Here is a 20,280-nt window from a genome sequence, read left to right on the forward strand (position 1 = left end):
AACATGGTTTTGAAAGAATGAATTACTAGGAACTTTTAAATAGTGATAATAGAAATGAACTATCACATACTAAAAGACAGCTATATAATTTTTGAAAAATATTTATTTCTCATTTGATGAACATTTTTCAGCAATGCACTTTTAAAATCCTCTGTCTGGAAATTGTTTTTAAAATGCCCATAATGGGGCTTCCCTGGTGGCACAGTGGTTGAGAGCCTGCCTGCCGATGCAGGGGACACGGGTTCATGCCCTGGTCCGGGAAGATCCCACACGCCGCCGAGCGGCTGGGCCCGTGAGCCATGGCCACTGAGCCTGTGCGTCCGGAGCCTGTGCTCCGCAATGGGAGAGGCCACAACAGTGAAAGGCCCGCGTACTGCAAAAAAAAAAAAAAAAAAAAAAAAAAAAAAATGCCCATAATGTACCCTTTGCAGACCTCAGCATATACGAGAATTTAACTGTATGATTTGAATTCAGTGGGGGCATACAAACCGTGTCAGCTGTTTAAGAGCTTTTTACTGAATAGAAAAATATAAACTTAAAGTTCTAGAGTAATGAGAAATGCTCCACACTGAATAAAAACTATTAGTAATGTTTGTATTTTGAAAATTATATTTTCTGAGGTGTAATTGGCTTTTCATTAGATCCTACTTTTCTTGACATTAAAGTTTATATTTTTACATTGTAGCCTTCAAATATAAAAATTGATAAGGTAAATACATTGTTTCAACTTAGCTTGTGATTTCCTGTTTTTCTATGACCCATCATTGATTCTATAAAAAAGTGCCAGGCCAAGAAGCAATGGTGAGAGTAATTTTTCCTTTAAGTTCTTTTAGCATCCTTGCCAAGCAAGCATGTATCATTCCTGATGTACTTCTGCCATTGACAGCAAGAAGAATATCACCACATCTAAAAAAAAATAAAATAAGGTACATGATTAACATTTTGAGCCACAGCTGAAGTTAATGCAAGTTTTTTTGATGGTCCTAGTTCTTGCTCCATCTGTCAGTTTTAATTATATTATCAATACTTCTAATTAAGTTTCTCCCTACACCCTCACTTAAATTCTTCAAATTCTATCATTCAGCTTGTTTTAGAAAGAATGCTAAAAGTATAGGAAGTTGCTGTATGGGTCCAAGAGTAACAAATCATTTTGGATTTCTTAGAAAAGGAATGCTGCATAAATGTTTTAAATTTCTTACCAATAAAAAAAGATATAATAGGTGCCTTATTTCAAATGGGGCCAGGCTTTTTGCACGTATAAAACACAATCTTTGAATATAAGTTTTTTGTTAAGTAGTCATTATTATTACCTGATTCTTCCATCGTTGTATGCTGGTGTTCCTTCAACAATGGATTTGATAAAAAAAGGTTTGTTCCCATTGTATTCTTCATAACCTCCTACAATGCAGAAGCCCAGACTTCCAGCTGTGTTTCTTCGCAGTATAACATCTTTACAGTTGTACAGGTACCTGAAATAGAACGAAATCAATGTAAATGTGCAGTTAATTCGAACTCATAGTAATTACTGTGATTCATCTCCCATTCCCTTTATTGGCATTATTTTTTTTAGGCTTAATAGCACTGGATGGGTCTCATTCAAAATTGTGTCATAGCCCAGTCCCTTTGTGCTTTTAGCTGGCTTTTTCTAATTGAACTTCTCTTTTCCAGAGCTAACCACCCTTTTAAAAGTGACACCATCTATTATGTTCTGTTTATATGTCTACTGGGAAAGAATCATTTCTGGCTTAAAGAAGATTTAATTTCTCAACTTATATTAAAAAGTTAGTTATGCCTAAATCTTTACTGATGAACCACATTCAAGCATACTTACAGATATCATATTTTTATTTCCTTATGGATGTAAATAATTTTTAATGAAGGAAAAATTCTTTGAATAAATGGTTAATATCTCAGTGAAAGAAATTTAAATGTAACCCTAATGAATTCATTGGCTGAAGTTCTGACTTTTGAAAGATACCAGTTTATAGTTTTACATGTTTGCTAGGTTATAGAGAAGCATGCAGGCAGCATAATATAGTGAATGGAGATTGAGGTGCATTTAAAGATTTTAAGAATGATTCATACTGAAGGAGAAAAAACTGGCGGTAAACTGAATAGCAAGTTATAACAGGAATGGGAGAAAGACCACAGGTCTTCTGTAAATGGGTGGAACCCTCAGCTAAAATAGGAGATTTGATTGAGGAAGCTGTTCCTTTTGTTATTCCGTGGCAGTTGGATCAGTGTTAACATAGGTGCAGGCTAAGTACAAAACTGTGTTACAGTTATGACAGGTATGTCAGGAGCTGGATTTGACTCCAAAATCCCCCAGTCCAGGAACTGGTTTGAAAGAGAATTAGCATTTTCATGTTGGCAAAAGTCAAGATTTGGTGATTTTGTTTATAAACTGTACCTTGAAATACTAATTTTTTTGAAAAACCAATAAAAAGTCTCTTGAGAAATGTTCTGGCGATGACGGTCATTACATTTGTTACTGACCTTGCTAATCAATGTAACATGACTTTTTCATGGCATTTCGACTCCCTTTTGAAGTAAAACAAGCTTTGGGTTTGTCTGGTGGGTAACTTAAAAATGTAGTGCTAAAATTCAATTCAATTTTGTATCTGTTGTCATACATATATATCATTTACAATAATTTCTTTTGCTGAAATTATTGCTGAAAAATATGAATTTCATTAAATGAAACATAACCATATTTTTATTATAAAATATTCACTTGCTGTACTTCACAGTAATACTTGATGTTAGTAAATTCATCCTGTAGGAGTTGTGGTGTGTTTGATCCCACGTTTACACAGTGGCTCACTGACTGCCCACGTTCAAAGCAGGTAATTGTTCCCCAGACACTACAGCATCATGTTCCCACCTATGCCCAATGTTTGGAGGACAGCAGGTGGGTGCTTCTTACCCAAGGTTATGATTAAATGTCTTAATATTCATAAAAATGGGTACATGGAGCAATACTCAAAACTAAGTATTTCTCACCCTTTTGACCATTGGGTTTTTTCGTTAATTATCACTTTGGACCTTGACTCAATATTTTATTCCATGTGCACAAGCTATAAAAATAATCATCTAAAATTTTTATGTTACCAATACAAAAATTTCAACATAACATTAATGAGTCATTCTCATTTTCTTACAAGCATATGGTGACATTTTCCAGAGGACATGTGATAGGTGATTTGGCAGGACACAATGCAGAAGTAGATATGAGAGTCAGGAGTTATCTTAAGCCAAACATTAAAGAGGTTTGCAAAAAAACATACACTGCCACTCTTGTAATTTTTTAAAATACTGCTTCTTATAAAAGATGTTATTTATGTTAATATATAATGGATTATTTTAAATGATTTAATAAAATTCTTCAGATTAATTTATAATAAGGTAAAATATTAGTAGGTATAACCTATATAAGCAAAAGCTCCTTGGGGGTCATCAATACTCTAGGGGTCTCGAGACAACAACTTTGGGAATTGCTGCTGTAGACATGTTTATCAAACTTGATGTTCCACTGGTATCTCAACCTCAACATGTCCAGAACAACTAATATCTCCTCATTCTTCCTTACTGTGTAAAATAATTACATTAATGGCCCCAAGTCATCACCCTTCCCTGGTATCATCTGTGCCACTTAACTGTATAATTTTGTGATGCCCCCCCGCTCCAATTCTGGATTCAGCCATGAGATCATCAGTGGGATGCTGGCCAGAGCCAGCCAAGTCTAGACACAGGAGCATGGCCAGCCAAGATTAGCAGAGCCACCTAAATGACCCAGAAAGGACTGCAAATGCATGAGGGAGCCAGCCAAGATCAATCACTCCTGGCCTGGATCAGCTGAAGCTGATCTGTGTCTGGTGTTCCCTGCGGAATGGGCCTTCTGCACATCAGAGGGGCCACTCACTGAGGGCCCAGGGCTCTGCAGGCTTGGCCTGCACGCTCCAGATGTGGGCAGCCTCACTTCCATCTTCCCTCTTTGACTTTCACTTTCTGCTACTGAGGTTTTGTGGCTAGTTTGTTACATAGCATGATTGTGAAAAGTAACTGATATTCTTAACTCTCCTAGTTTGGTTATATCTTCCAGCTAGATGAAACATACCACCATTCACTCCAATGTATTTTCTAGGTTCCCAAAGCACCCTGTGCCTACATAATATTTTAATTGTAATTTCTTTAATTCATAATTTTTAATAATTTACTATGGCATGTTGCTTACTGTATTATGAAGTCCATGAAGGCTGTTCCTAGAACCTACTCTATTGATTATTTCATTCAACAAATGCCTGCTAAGCAGAGCCATTTAAAGACCTACAGAGACACTAGGTATTCCTGTGGAGGCTCCACCCACTATTACAACAAACACATTAAAAGTGCATTCATATCCCACCATAAATATAGGTGAGTTTGGGGCAATTATAAAAGACTAATTTTGCTCCTTAAATGACTTTGCCAGGAGTTACTCATTTGATTCCTGATTGACTGTGACTTACCAGCAAACATCACACAGGGAAGGTAATGGTGGGAGGTGGGGAGGAGAATGGCAAGAAATTTGAGGCCTAAGAGGGTAAGCAATGAAGAAAAATACATACTGTGCTGCTGGGTGCATGAAACATCCACTGAATGACAGAAATCTGGGGCATTTACACTCCTGCAGAACTTGTTTATGGTAGAGAGAGAAACGGTAAGACTCAAATTATAAAAGCTAAATATACGCTTCACATCCTCCTAAAGGATGCTCACCAAACACTGCATAGTGGTTAAGATCCAGGCAGCCTGGTTCAAATCCCAGTTCTGCATATTAACTAGCATTAACTTAACCACTCGTGCGCCTCCCTGCTCTTCAATACAGACAATCCTCATCAAAATGCTTTATGAAGTTCAGGAAAGTAAAAGGTTAAATACTTAGGCAAGAGAAGAAATGAGTTAATGTGTATCACTATCATACTAGTCCGGATGAGAGCATGTTTTCAAAGACTTCCAGATGTGGAGTGTGGGCCCTGAGAGCCAACAGTGAATAAAGCAGAAGGTCTTCAGTGTTTTCTGAATCCCCTCCAATTGAATGGCATCTGATAATTTGTATAGCTTAGAGCCCATGTCTGGAGCTACTGCCCAGGGGTGTACAAAAGGCACCCCTGAAAAGGGTGAGACATATTTGCATTGTCCTTAATAACCTACTTTTACTCTCTGCTACTGTTTATTATATCTGACACCCACTGGTTCAGCATACTAATGGTACCCTCTTCATATACATTCATTCTACGTGTTGGACTGCACTTGAGGACATGATCACAATGTCCTAGAAAAGAGATTGTTTGTTTCTAGACCTGCTGACATATCACTTTTCTTCACTGGTAGGGAATCTTAGGTAAGTGGCTGGATCATACTTTAGGGCAAATAGTTTTCCCTCAAAATCTGTTAAGCAGGGCTTCCCTGGTGGCGCAGTGGTTGAGAGTCCACCTGCCAATGCAGGGGACACGGGTTCGTGCCCCGGTCCGGGAGGATCCCACATGCTGCGGAGCGGCTGGGCCCATGAGCCATGGCCGCTGAGCCTGCGCGTCCAGAACCTGTGCTCTGCAGTGGGAGAGGCCACAGCAGTGAGAGGCCCGGGTACCAGAAAAAAAAAAAAAAAAAAAAAAAAAAGTCAGTTAAGCAAAAGGGGAAAAGGTTTGACTGGGTAAATGTATAACTTGGAGGGAAATGTCTTCTTTGTGAATTCAAAAAAGAAAACTATTTGCAGCCTAAATCTCTAGTAGTTCCAGCAGGCAAGTTACTTTTGCTAAGGTCTGAAACTCTTAGGACATCACTAATGCCAAATGACTTGAGACATTTATGCCCATGTTATTGCATCAGTGAGGGAGAACCTGGCACCTTTGGGGCTCTATGCAGTCAAGATCAGAAATGCCAACTTGCAAGATGGCCCTGGTTCCTTCCTTTTATTATAAGCCTCCAGCAAACAGCCACTCCAGGAAAAAATTAGCTCAAAGGTTAAAAAATGAACCTGAGACACTTTATAAAAGAAAAGGTGGAGAGTAACAGTAAAAACCGTAACAGACAAAAACCACTCACCAGAAAAATGCTGCCACAGAAATGAAATGCTGCTAGAGAAAAGGAAATTTATAACCAACCCTGTTACTGTGAATATAAAATACTTTTGAAACAATGGCTCTGTAAAAGAGATCAAGGCAGAGATATAAGATTTCAAGGGGAGATATAAGACAAGAGGAGAAGAAATGGGCCTAGAAGAAAGACGTGGAAGGGAAAAAGAAGAACACAGAAATGAAAGTGACTACAAAGGCAAAGACGTACTACTGAAAACACAGTAAGGGTTATGAAGGACAGATCAAAACAAGCAAAGAAAGCAGAATGAAAGTAAACAGAATTGAAAAGGATTCAAGAGAAAATGAAAGATATAAAACAAAAAGAGGTAACAAATACATATCTGGACTCCCTGAAAAGCAGACGCCAAATAAAGAACATTTATCTTGAACATTAGGTAGAAAGACCAAGCCACATAGAGAAGGAAAGAAATGAGACAGGCCTCACTTCTCCACATCACCAGTGATGCAATGCCTACGAAATCCAAAAAGAGGTGATCAGATAGTTTTATAACCAAGTAACCTATCACAGGGTTGTACAGATATAGCATGATTTCTTTAACCAGTTCCTATTGGTAGTGGACACGACAACAGTGCAATGAGCATCACTGTACCTTCCTTATGAACTCTTTTTGCAACATTGCTTATGAAAGATGAAAACAACCTAAGTGTCCACTACCTACAGGACTGGCTGAATCAATATGGTATTTCTATACAAGAGAATACTATTGGCCGTAGAAAAGAACAAGGCAGCTTGATGTGTACTGATGTGAAATGATACCCAAAGTATATTCTTAGATTAAAAAAAACTTACGGTACATCATAGTGTGTATGTTACCATTGTATGTGTGTGTGTACACATATACCTAGACTAGGGGTCAGCAAACTACAGCCCAGCCCAACACCCAATTTTATAAATAAATAGGCATGCCCATTCATCTATGTATTGACTGTCTATGGCTGCTTTCACACCACAACAGCAGAAATGAATAGAGGCAACAGAGACATCATGACCCTCCAAATCTGCACTCTCAGGCCCTTTTCAGAAAAAGTTTACCAACCTCTGACATAGACACTCCCTGGAAAATTACACAAGTCATTGGTAACTGTGACCTTTGTTGAGCAAATCTGAGGAGCCAAGGGTGGAAGACTCACTTTCACTCTCTCTCTACCCTTTGGTGCCCTCTGAATGTTCACTGTGCTTATTACTACCAGGAGAGGAGGGGATGAAGGAAACTAAGAATTGCCAGGGGGACTGCAAACCAGTGTCATCTTTGCTGGTTTCACACTTTCTATTCTTCCAAAGGAAATGAGCAAAATCCAGATTGGACTTCTGATAAGAGCAGGGAAGTGCTGTGCTCAAAGTCAAGGGCAAAGGTAGAGGGAGAGAAAGCCATTCACTTGGTTGTATGTGAAGTAAAACACATCTCACATTTGTTCTGTCTTTACATGAATGAATGGCAAGGAACTCTGTTTTATAAGACAAGTAGCTTTCAAGCACAAAAATTTTTTTTAATGATCCATTTTAATAGATTGAAGTTTTAGAAATTTTTTTTCATATGATTTTAGTTAAAGTAACATTCTCTTCTTCCACACCCAGGAAGAAAATTTTTTTTAAAAATTAAATTTTTTTAAAAATTAAAAAAAATTTTAAACTCAATGCTCAGTTTTTAACTTAAAATGTACTAATTTAAAAAATATTTTATCAACTAGTGAAGGCTAAAAAGGGAATCTCAGTGTGTATTTGAGGTAGGGATGTTTTTTATTTTATTTTATTTTATTTTTCGGTATGCGGGCCTCTCACTGTTGTGGCCTCTCCCGTTGCGGAGCACAGGCTCCGGACGCGCAGGCCTAGCGGCCATGGCTCACGGGCTTAGTTGCTCCGCGGCATGTGGGATCCTCCCAGACCAGGGCACGAACCCGTGTCCCCCGCATCGGCAGGCGGATTCTCAACCACTGCGCCACCAGGGAAGCCCCAGGGATGTTTTTTAAAACCTCATTTAAAATTAAAAGAGAGCAAGAGAGACCAACCTATCTCCACCCCCGAGAAAAATGTACTAAAACCAAACATCCTACTTTCATTCATTTAATCCTCTGCCAGCTTATCATCATCAGTGACTCTAATGTTTTAACGTTTAAGTCATGCATTTGGAATTATTAAGGCAATCCTTTGAAGGCCAAGAGCTTATGCTCTGATGCAGGTGAACAAACCCCAATTTATCTGTCCTTCGAATATTTGATTTCTGTATCTAGCGATTTAGCATGGCTGCCCTCAAATCCTTTCCTGAACTTTCCAAAACATTTATCTGGCTCTGCTCTAAGGCTCTAGCTACATCTCACTGAGATGACAAACTAGCTGCTTCCTGAAGGTTTACACGAGGACTTTTCAAGAGTAGGAACAAAGGAGAGGTGATCTGAGACAGGCCCTCAATCAACACAGGACCCAACATCTGGGCAAAGGCAAAATGTGCTGCTGCGTTGCTCTGGGTTTAGCTGGGGCCACCGGAGAGCTGGAGAGGTGAAGCCACAGACGGGTTTTACCTCCATGCAAGTTCCTAGGCCCGCCACTAGCCAATTGAGAAAAGGTGACCTTGCCCTGCTCCAGAGTGTGTGAAAACAGCGCCCTCTCTGTCGACTGAGCTTCCTGACGCACATACAACCCACACAATCGAACGTGGCAGCCCTATGAGCTCCTCGCCGTGAAGGGCAAACAGTGTTTCCACACCCAGGCTTTCGTCCCTGCCCAAGAATTACTGAAGTTTCAGTTACAAAAGGGAACACCAATTCTTTCAAAGGGACCCGCAACCAAGCCTGGGTCTCATTGCCCTGAATCAGCCCAAGAGAGTGAAACAGTGGTCTAAGGACTATCATCGTTTCCTCCCACACCTCCCCAAGGGTGTCATGCTGGGACTCACCGTGGTAATTCCAGCCACATGACCCAGGAGGGGACCCGGTTGCCTGGTGGGGCCGTGTCTTTGAGGTTGGAGTCCAGTGCTGCTGGGCTGCTGCCTTCTTCCTGGGGCTCACATTCTCTGACTTCCAAAGCTTTAAGTACCACCGAGGAGGATGTGCTTTTCAACAAAGCAACCGCCTCGCTCCGGCTGACCTCTGTTAGTTCAATCCCGTTAACATTCAACAAAACGTCACCTAGTGACCAGAGAAGCAGAAGCCATTCTTAGTAAGAGTGCAAACTGGAAAGGCAAAGGGGCAGGGACTGACTGGGATGCGGGTACGTGGGGTGGGCGAGGGGTACTTCCCTTAGCCTCACGTCAACATGAGGCTGGGCATGTACACATCAAATCGCGAGCAGTGTGCATGTGCCAAGGCTCTGGTAAATCATGTGGGGGGGATTCTAAAGCACACCTATTGGTATTTGGCTCTTGCCTTAAAAAGGGGGAGAGGGAGGGAGGGAGGGAGGAAAGAAGAAAGGAAGGGAGATAAAATAGCCACGTTTACTATTTAATCAAAGAAAACCTTTATTTTTCTTTTCTTCCCATTTTTAGCACAAAGGCAGAGCATGTGGCAAAAGCGCCCAGCACCCACAAGGAGCCAGCCATGTAGTAGGCACCCAATAAATAAGGGATGAATGAATAAATAATAAGCTTCCCATGAGAGAGTCTGACAGATGAGTCTGCGGCAGTTAAGAACAATGGGCCTGGGACTGTGTTCCTAAAGAGGTGGGAAGAAGAGGTTCCATTTCTATTCAGTGCAAAGGTGCTGACAGCTACCACTGGTTAAGCCCCTACTGTGTGCGGGGCCATCCTATCATATAACCCTCTGCTCACGTTCTCTCACTAATAAGTCACTTCGTGGTTGACCTCATTGTTCTCCACCCGGGTGCTTGGGTGAAAAAGAAAAGAGAAACTAAAGTACATACCTCCCCTACCTCCATTTCCTATCTTTTTATCTCCCTCCTGTTTTTCTGCCTCCTTTGAATATCAACTTTCTCACACAGAATAACCGTAGCAAGAGTAAAAGGACAGGAGGAGAAAAATGGGAAAGGCCTTGAGTTCATCCTGAACCCCAGAGAAGCACCGTTAGGTTGGCTGACTGAACCCCTTCACACATGCCATCCCCCTGTGGCCCCTCAGTTGCTCCGGCTGAGCACCTGTACTTCAAAAACTTCACATTTTATTTCTTGAATCTGAACACCCTGAAAGGGCATATCGGCTTAACCATCCATGGGAATTGACAATACTATCAAAGATACAAATTGGACATCTCTTTCCTTCACTCTAAGGAGCCCAAGTCACATAAGATTAAAGTAGTGAAACACTTTTCATTAATGGGAAAGTACCTGGCTTGGTATTTTCACTTAATAAATATTCACTGAATCAAAATCTATCAAATTATTTCTCCTATCCAACCCATAAGTGGAACGATTCATGAACAGTTTCATCACTGGATAAATCCACCAAAGAATTACTTAGAATGAATGGAACCAAATTATGCCAGTTAATCAAGGCAACTTGCTCATAACTGTAGCTCTTCCCTATTAATTCTTGGCATTGTTTGCAGATACTCACTTTACCAGCAAGCAAGGGGGCCCACATCAATCCACATGAACCAAGAGGGGTGAAACCCAGTCCAGGAACTTTACTCAAACCAATCATGGTCAATGGGTAACAGATGCCCTGGCCAGATCACCCTCACATTCTCTTGTTAATTCTGGAAACAGTTACCTAACCCAGTAAGCCACTAATTCCTTTTAACACTCTGCTGCCCCAGTACCTTAAGTCTCTTTACTTTTTACCTGTTTTTATTCTTCCATCTCTGCTTATGACTCCTCCGGGCTCAACACTGATGACATAGATTGGCAAATTCCACTCTCTATGTGATGCTCCCCCTGCAACGGTCATGCCGAGTGATTCACTGGGGTCTTTTTGGACACTTACCACCTTCTCACGACAAGTGACTGCAGGGTGGAGGGGCTGAAGGCACAGACAGAAAAATATACCACATTTGTTCACAGGTGGGTTTGCATTTCTTACATACAAAAAACTACTAAGATTGCATAAATATATGATGGTGGTTCTTGGTCGTACATAGAGAGAAGGAGGGAGAGAGAGGCAGAGAACTCCTCACTTGGTCCTCACTCAACAGAGTTACATTATCCCAAATTCCATAGGCTGACTCAGAGAAAATTTATATTCCAAATGGGAGAAGTAAAAAATGGGAAGAGAAATAGGTTGGAGACCACTGGAGAAATATTAAGTATACAAAGTGAACTGCACCCAAAATTTTTCAGGTGATCCATTTATTCCTTTCTTTCTTTCTTTTTTTTTTTTTTTTTTTCCCCACTGTTGTGGCCTCTCCCGTTGCGGAGCACAGGCTCCGGACGCGCAGGCTCAGCGGCCATGGCTCACGGGCCCAGCCGCTCACAGCATGTGGGATCTTCCCGGACCAGGGCACGAACCCGTGTCCCCTGCATCGGCAGGCGGACTCTCAATCACTGCACCACCAGGGGAGCCCACCCATTTATTCCTGATACAGTGAGTCAACATTTCGTAAAACTCTTGTCATGCATGAATATCAGGAAGTTTTTCTAAGTTAAAATGTAACCATATTTAAATAGTTCCAGTTTAATTTATGCAGGTGATCAATTACAGTAATCCTCAAAGAAAAATAACGAATTTCCTAGATATTATACTCTAAAATCTCACCCATATCTAGGTTTGCCCCAGCTGACAACTTTACTCTTACTTTAGCAGTCCTAAATAATGTGCAGTTATAGCCTTTAATTTTATTACATAAAACATAATATATACATTATATAATACACATTGTAGACCAACTTTTCAAAAGCAAATTAATTGTGATTTGATTCAACAATACTAGATTAAAAACATTGAAGCCACATTCAACATTATCTTGAAGCAATAAGAGTAGGTCAAGGGTACTGCTTTGTCAATGAATATGTATCAATATATATTTTTCAAAAAAGTTATTCTTCCTTCTTGGGCAGTGACCTAGGAGACTAGGTGGGCATTTACACTGCAAATAAATACTTATAACACTTGATCAAACCGCAAAGAAGTCTATGGTTCAAAACATAGCTTATAGTTCTATCTAAAGAAAGAAAATTTAAAAACACATCTGACAGGGGCTTCCCTGGTGGCGCAGTGGTTGAGAGTCTGCCTGCCGATGCAGGGGACGCGGGTTCGTGCCCCGGTCCAGGAGGATCCCACGTGCCGCGAAGTGGCTGGGCCTGTGAGCCATGGCTGCTGGGCCTGCGCGTCCAGAGCCTGTGCTTCGCAAGGGGAGGGGCCGCGGTGGTGGGAGGCCCTTGTACCACACACACAAAAAAATAAAATAAAATAAAAATAAAAAATAAAAACACATCTGACAAAAATAACCAAGCTACAGAACAAAATATAAGTATACTACCTTTCATTTAAAATAAAAAAGGAGGGAAATAAGAATTTGTACTGATATTTGCATTTTCATAAAGAAATTCTGGAAGAAAAAGTGGTTTCATGGAGGTGGAGGGGGAAACTGGGCAGATCAGGGAAGGGTGAGAAACTTAATATATACTTTCCATTTTTTGACCCCTGTGAATATATTATCTATGCAACAAATCAAATGAATTATAATCAAACTTCTGTAAATTTGATGGTTGACATCATATAGATCTAATGCTTGCATGTACAGAATCAATTTTTAATGCTTCATTATGAAGCAAGATAAGCCTAGGATTTTTGTATATTTATTATCTGATGATTTCCTATGGTTTTAAATAACCCACGTCTGTTCTAATGGCCTTATTGTATACAGTAATGCCCTGTGACTGTATCCCTAGCCTTGAACATTGTGTTTAACACATTGATGATGGTAAGTACATGTTTGTCGAATAAATGGATGGATGAATTGCAAATTGCCACATTGTTTTTGATAGTAATAGAATAATAAATTGGAAATTCATATTATAGCAAGGTATATGTTACAATTAGTACTTGCAAGGTCTGGGTTGTGTTTATATAAACCTTAGAACTTAGAAGTGCCCTGTAGAGACTGGTTGTCAGATGAGGGCCGTAAAACTGAAATGGGGCTTTCTTCAGAGAAAAGTTTCAAGACAAGCAAGTAACAGGATGAACATAGTGATCCTAGCATTCCAGCTGAGGCAAAGGAGTAGACTTGGAGGGGATCTCAAGATCTGTCCTTAGTACATGACTTTTCCTTTTTAAAAAGCAATTAGATTCAGGATGTCTCTTCCTTAACCACAAATATCTCTCAAAAGATCCCAGCTTGGAGATGCAGGCAGTTCTGAAGTGCCCCCAACTCAGGGCAAAGCTCTAAACCCAGAGACTCCAACAGGCTGCCCTGCTGCTGCAGCTTGTTCCTGGGGATATTAATAAGGCATTTATTTCCTGTGTTCTCAGAGAAGGGCTTAACTCCATTATTTCTAGGGTGCCTGGGGTATTGTAGGGGTAGTTAGTCCATCTCTCAAGGTGATGCCTTATACACATATGGAATGCTCTGGAAAATAAGGACATCTTTTTGATGTAAACACACACACACACACACACACACACACACACACACACACACACACATACTTTATCTCTTCTTGAACAGCTGCCTACTATTTCATTATGTGAATATGCCATATCCACTATTAATGACCTTTTGGGTTTTTTACAGTCTTTCATAAAATTAAACAGTGTCACTGTGAATATCCTTAGATACACATATCTCGTGCACTTGTGTAAATATTTCTTCAGGCTAATGTCCTAGAAGTATAACTGCTAAATCAAAGAGGCTGAGCATTTAACATTTTGATAGATATTGATTAATTGCCTTTGAAACAGCTCTATCATTTATAATCTCAACAATACGCTGTGAAAATGCCAATTTCCCACAATTCATCCAGTACTGGGTTTTAGCAATACAGTATTTATAATGTTTACCCAGGTGAAAAAAATTCCGATAATTTAATTGCCTTTCTAGTAGAAAGTTCGAACATCGTTTGTTGCTATTTGGGTTCTATATAATTTTTAAAATTAATTAATTAATTAATTTATTTATTTTTGGCTGTGTTGGGTCTTGGTTTCTGTGCAAGGTCTTTCTCTAGTTGCAGCAAACGGGGGTCACTCTTCATCGCGGTGCGTGGGCCTCTCACTGTCGCAGCCTCTCTTGTTGCGGAGCACAGGATCCAGACACGCAGGCTCAGTAGTTGTGGCTCACGGGCCTAGTTGCTCCGCGGCACGTGGGATCCTCCCAGACCAGGGCTTGAACCCATGTCGCCTGCATTAGCAGGCAGATTCTCAACCACTGCGCCACCAGGGAAGCACGATTTGGGTTCTAATGGTAATACGTGAGAGATTTTATAACACTGTAATCACTCCAGGTTCCTCTGACTTCATCTATAAAATGGGTTAGAATGCCCACATACTGCAAACCTGTGGCTAAAAGAAATGTAGTTAAATGGAAGATATGGCTTTTATCTGAGAATACTTTGGTTAAAAAATGTGTTACTGGGCTTCCCTGGTGGCGCAGTGGTTGAGGGTCCGCCTGCCGATGCAGGGGACACAGGTTCATGCCCCGGTCCGGGAGGATCCCACATGCCGTGGAGCCGCTGGGCCCATGAGCCATGGCCGCTGAGCCTGCACGTCCAGAGCCTGTGCTCTGCAATGGGAGAGGCCACAGCAGTGAGAGGCCCGCGTACTGCAAAGGGAAAAAAAATAAATAAATAAAATAAATGTGTTACTGAATCCACATGAAAGCAGCAAAATTACATATTCTATGAAATATTCCAGAAGTTCCATTGGCTTCTCTCCTGCCACTCCAGTTAATAGGGAGGGTTACTGAGGCCTTAATTAATTTGTCATGAATAAATATTGCCTGAATAATGTACAGACTGGCCAGATACTCCTTTAGGAAAAGAAAAATTATTTGTTGTTTACTTCCAATGTGTCAGGCCAGGCAAACCGAGGCTCACCATTAAAAAAAAATTTGATCAATGAATCACAACTGGCAGGAGAAAGACTGAGTGCTGAAACCTAGGATGTCTGACCCTAAATCCTTGCTCTCCCCTGTATACCACTCTACTTTTAGAGGTACCATTTAAACACGTGATATAAATTAATCTATCAAGTTTCAGGTGACGGTCAGAAAAACACACATGAAAGAATTAATTACCCAATTATTCCAGAAAGAATTTGTCTCACTGAATAGAGAACTCAAACCAAATGTAATGCTATCAAATAAAATACATGACATATAAGATTTGAATGTTGAAAGCTATGTCCTCCTGGCTGCAGAGGTGTGCTGTCTATGCTTTCAGATACAAGTCCCTGGAGACAGTCTTTCCATCATACCTCCTAAATCCTTACCAAGCATTCTTGCTGCACTGGGCACAGGGGTGTTTTGTTGAGCAGGTATAGGCTCAGCATGGATGTCTGGGCTACCCCAAATCAAGGTGTCCTGTGCCTCTGACACTGGGTTCTCCACCAGAGAGAGATCCATGTTAGGGACAGAAAAACCCAAGTCATCATCCCTCGACACCCCGAACCCTTCACACCCAGAGCTGCCTAACTTTGGTTGGGAGAAGAAGAGCTACATACGACAGAGATCTTCTTTTCCACCCGTGTTCTGTCCCCACTCCCTTCCCTACTGTGGAGACCTCAGAATATTCCCTAATGTTTAAAAATATAATTTTTTATGACACAGTTCAAACTGATTAAAAAGTATCATGGGCACCTGTATACTCATCATTCAGCTCTTAAAATACGTTATGGAATGTTTGCTTTGGATTTTTAAAAGAAAACATTTCAGACGTATAATAAAAGTATAAAGATGAACATAATGACCTACCCATGTACTCTGCAACGGAGCATCAGAAATACAGGTTCTATGTGCAGCTCAAGTCCCTCTGTGATTTTCCTCTGGTCACGTTCCCTTTCCTCTCCCACAGAGGTAACCACACTCCTAAATTTGATGCCTATCATTCTTTAACTTTTCAATTGGCTAAAAACTTCTCTGTCTCACAAATCTTGGTTTGCCTTCTTTGGTATTTCTTTGAATCATTTAATCTCCTACTTTCAAAAAGCCGTGTTGCTTCCTAAATAAAACTTTAGTAGGGGGCTTCCCTGGTGGCGCGGTGGTTGAGAGTCCGCCTGCTGATGCAGGGGATACGGGTTCGTGTCCTGGTCCGGGAGGATCCCACGTGCCGCGGAGCGGCTGGGCCCGTGAGCCATGGCCGCTGAGTCTGTGCGTCCGGAGCCTGTGCTCCGCAACGGGAGAGGCCACAACAGTGAGAGGCCCGCGTACCACAAAAAAAAAAAAAAAAAAAAGGATCATAAAAAACTAAATCATCAAATGTCTATATGTCTTAGTTTAATTTTAAATATGCCAGTGTGTGTGTGTGTGTGTGTGTGTGTGTGTGTGTGTGTGTGTGTACATTTCAGAAGGCAGATAGAACTATAAATTAAAATGAAAATAATTACAATTTCCCACTAAGCCAGTCTGCTATATATGTTTTCCAGGAACTGGACACATGACAGGAGGTTGCAGCAAAAATTTTATCAGATTACCCCAGCTGTTTCCATGATTCATGTTGGTTAGGCGGAAGGGATTATAAAGCCCACAGTGCTGGTGGAAGCTTCATTCTTAGTGGTGTAATGAACCAGAATATAATATGGTCTAGTTAACTCAACTATAATTAGATTAAAACTTTAATTAATTGAGCTAATAAGCTAGTTTTCCATTAATAAATACCATTGGTTTAATTTAAACACTAATGGTATTTATTAGCAAAAAGACACCAGGGAGTCCTTATCCATAAAAGGTTTTAGCAGGAGGTACTTGGTTTTTCTAGATTGTTTATTGTAAATAAACCTGAATTTTATGGATTTATGGGGCATGGCTGTCTGGCTGGCTGGAGAAAGGAGAGGTGGTGTAGCTTTGTAGGCTGTGCAGTATATAAAGTATATAAAGCAGAGGTATTCCAAAATCAAAAATTTGAGTACTGTTTCTGTATCCCCTGCTCAAAAACTCAAACTCATGAGTTATTCCAAACTGAAACACAGCCTTATGTAGAATGTAGGCATTTCTTAATCTCTGTTGCAAGAAGAATGGGCTACCTATAAGATTTTAGTGACAAGTGATTTAATGAAACCAGGTCCCAGGAGGAATGATGGCTAGAAACTCATTGCCATCACAACAGGATGCCCAGCCAAGGACACAGGACTCTGAATTTGCACTAAACAAGGTTTGTGCTGCTTAGATACCCATCCAAATGGAGAGGTTACCGTATTGCCTCTAAGAGAAGTCATGACAGAAGTACATATTGCGCTGAGTCACCTCACTTAAAGACAGGCTACACTTTGCTGCCCTGAAGGAGGCATTCTGCCTAGAGATGTACTTCACTTCATCCACAGTGTTTTAAAATTTTTCTGGAATTTAACGCCGTAAGGACATATGCTCTCTGGTTTGTCCCAATCCCACCACTCCCTAATGTTACATGAACTTCAAGTGTTTTTTATTATCTTCCTGGGTCCTTCTTGCAAAAACAAACTTACTAAAGGGGAATCATTAATTTTCAGGCAGACTGGGAACTTCAAAAACTAGAAACCAAGCAAACCTCTTGTTTCATTTCAAAGTGAATGGGACCAGTCCTTAAACAAAATGTCTGTTGGAAAAACACGACATCCATCTGGCTTAGGCTAGAAATTAGGTCCCCATATGAGGTCTGGTTTTCAAGATCAGGTTTCAAAACTCTCACGCACCTTCCTCTCTCCTGCTTTTGGATGAAAGACACCTGTTATCTCACCAGTTCTCAAAGATGGGATTTGGGGCTTTCCATTTTACAAGACAAGTCAAATAGTGTTTAAGTGATGAAGTCCAGAGGTGACACTTAAAAATGTTCAAGTATGCAGCCTTCCCAAGAAAGAGCTCCCTGCAGGAGCTGTGGACATACCCTGGCTGGGCCTCACCTTGGGAGTGTTGCTCCTGTCCCCTGGCCCTGGGGACCGGCTGCCGCTGCTGTTCCAGCCAGCTTCCTGAAAGATGTCAGGACTCTGCTGTCGAGGCTGGCGGGACATGACGAGGTGAACACGCCTTTCACTGGCCTGTGTGATAAGACACAGGTGTTAGCCACTCTGAGCTTCTATTCAAAGCACCCAGCACCAGTGGCTTACCAAGATATGAGTTTGGTTTTACCTTTATGAAAAAAAATTATTTCTAGTATTTTCCATGGCCATGCCCACTTTGTAATTTGGCAAGAACTTGAGTTATTTCCTTTATCCCTAAATCGGGTGATGAACATCGCTTCAAGGGAAAAACTAGGGAAGGTTTGACTCATTCAACAGTCTTTGAAAAGACACTGTTGGACATTGCTAATTTATTTTTAATGAATTGGCTCCACTGCACACAAGCCATGTCTGTAGGACTTTCCAGCTAGAACAGAATGCACAGAGTAAAGTGGTAGCCCAGCCCAAATCCCAGATCAAAGGTCTAAGACCACAGGTAAACAATAAAGAAAAAGAAATGGAGTTGGTGGCAGCAACACTACCACTGCAGGAAGAGGAATCCTGTGTCTGACAGTTTCAAACATTTGGGCATTGGAAAGGATGAGTGTTTCAGAAATCTGAGGATGATGGCAGGTTATAATGCAGCCTGATTAAAGGCCTTTGCCTTGATCCTTTTTTATGTGACAGCCACTAATTGTGATGACTAGTCCTCTCTGCTATGTACCCTGACATTTGGACAGAGCATTGCAAATAGCAAATGCACTGATTATTAGGAAGGTTCATTCCAGACCATAAATTTACCTATTGGCTCTCTGCCACAGATGAGTTTCACTTGTGTCTGAGAGTGTGGGTCATTATTCCAGAACTGCTGACTATTGAGGTTCCAGACCTGCAGGCCAGATAGACTAGACCTTGGACCTGTGAAACATCCATAACAAGGCTCCCTGATGGTCCAAGATGAAGTAGTCTGCTGACCTCCCTGTCACTTGAGTAAAAGCTGACCGTGGCTAAGTCATGACTAGATTTGATTAGAAACCAGGAAAGGCTAGGTTTGAGGACAAGGAAGGCAGAGAAGAGAGGAATAAATTCTAGGCATTCCCCTCTACATCTCATCCCTGGATGGCTCAGCATCACAGCACAGATGGACAGCGGCCTGCCTGCACTCTTCCTTTACAGGCACAGTTGTCATACCATGGACAAGTCAGGTCATGAAAGGAGGCCATGGAAAGTCCACGCTCTTCTCCATGGGCTCAGACAATGGGAGTGGAGATATTCACTTCCTGCCTCTCTGCAGCTTCCTTCCCATGACCCATAACTCACTCCCACTCTCCGGAACAGGGACCTTGTCTTAAAACCTTAAGCAATAAGAACCCACCAATAAATCAAATCCCCAAGTTGTCCAGCCCAAACCTTCATGACTTTACATTCTTATATTAATGTCTCTTCTTGGCGATCTCTTGAAGAAGCTTAGGGGTCATCAGTTGGGTGGCTGTACATTAGATGAATGTTTAAAAACACCTGCTAAAGTGCAGTGTCTGTTGTAAACATCATGGTGGATGGTGGGCCAGGAGAGTTGACTCATTTCGCATAAATGTAGGAAACCCTACAAAGAAAGTCTAAGTCCTTCACTCACTCTCCTTCACATCAAGCCTGATCATCACCTCTGCTGCCCTGCCCAGTCATTACTTCCATACCCTTTCTCTGTTCATTTGCCTATCTTGCATTCCCTGGTGTCTCTCATCATATATAAAGCCTGTGTCAGAACAGGATAAAAATAACAAGCCCAGGAAACAATAATGAAGTAAGCTGACATGAAGAACTATGGGTATTAACCAACTAAACTCAGTTGTTGGAAGAGTATTTTGTAATAACTGTCTCTTTCTTTATACCGTAGGCCTCACTTATCCAAATGAGGTTATCTCATTTGGAACTTTCTGAAGGAAAAATTACTAAAAGATAAGAAGTGGCAAACATTCAAGTCAAAACTTCAACTGCTGAGCCCAGATGTGTTCCTTATCTTCAGGGAAACTCCGACATTTTGAAGGATCTCGGTGGTGGTGGTGGGTTTGTGTCCAGGCCCCCATGTTGTACCATGTTCATTTTGCACCAGCAACAGTGGCAGGTCTAACCACCTCGTGATGATTGAGAAAATCTGAGACTTTTACATACTGAATCAACTTGCTAGGCAAAATCCCAAA

At 41.1% G+C, this 20,280-nt stretch overlaps 1 protein-coding gene across 5 annotated transcripts in view; it reads right to left on the minus strand.

Moving 5' to 3' along the window:
• Window positions 1–93: 93 nt before the first annotated feature.
• Window positions 94–20,280, minus strand: part of LNX1 (ligand of numb-protein X 1) — a 207,519-nt gene continuing 187,332 nt past the window's right edge. For 3 of the 5 annotated variants that reach the window (XM_067036080.1, XM_059067628.2, XM_059067631.2), the window contains 5 exons: window positions 18,047–18,181; window positions 10,867–11,044; window positions 9,029–9,260; window positions 1,311–1,469; window positions 94–906 (listed from right to left, as the gene is read on the minus strand). In XM_067036080.1, coding sequence (XP_066892181.1) covers window positions 771–906; window positions 1,311–1,469; window positions 9,029–9,260; window positions 10,867–11,044; window positions 18,047–18,181 — 840 coding nt within the window. In that variant the 3' untranslated portion in view covers window positions 94–770. The remainder of the gene's footprint in view (window positions 907–1,310; window positions 1,470–9,028; window positions 9,261–10,866; window positions 11,045–18,046; window positions 18,182–20,280) is intronic. The other 2 variants (XM_067036081.1, XM_067036079.1) reach the window with 2 other exon arrangements.

Source organism: Kogia breviceps, chromosome 6 (assembly GCF_026419965.1).
Source record: "Kogia breviceps isolate mKogBre1 chromosome 6, mKogBre1 haplotype 1, whole genome shotgun sequence".
NCBI lineage: Eukaryota > Metazoa > Chordata > Mammalia > Artiodactyla > Physeteridae > Kogia > Kogia breviceps.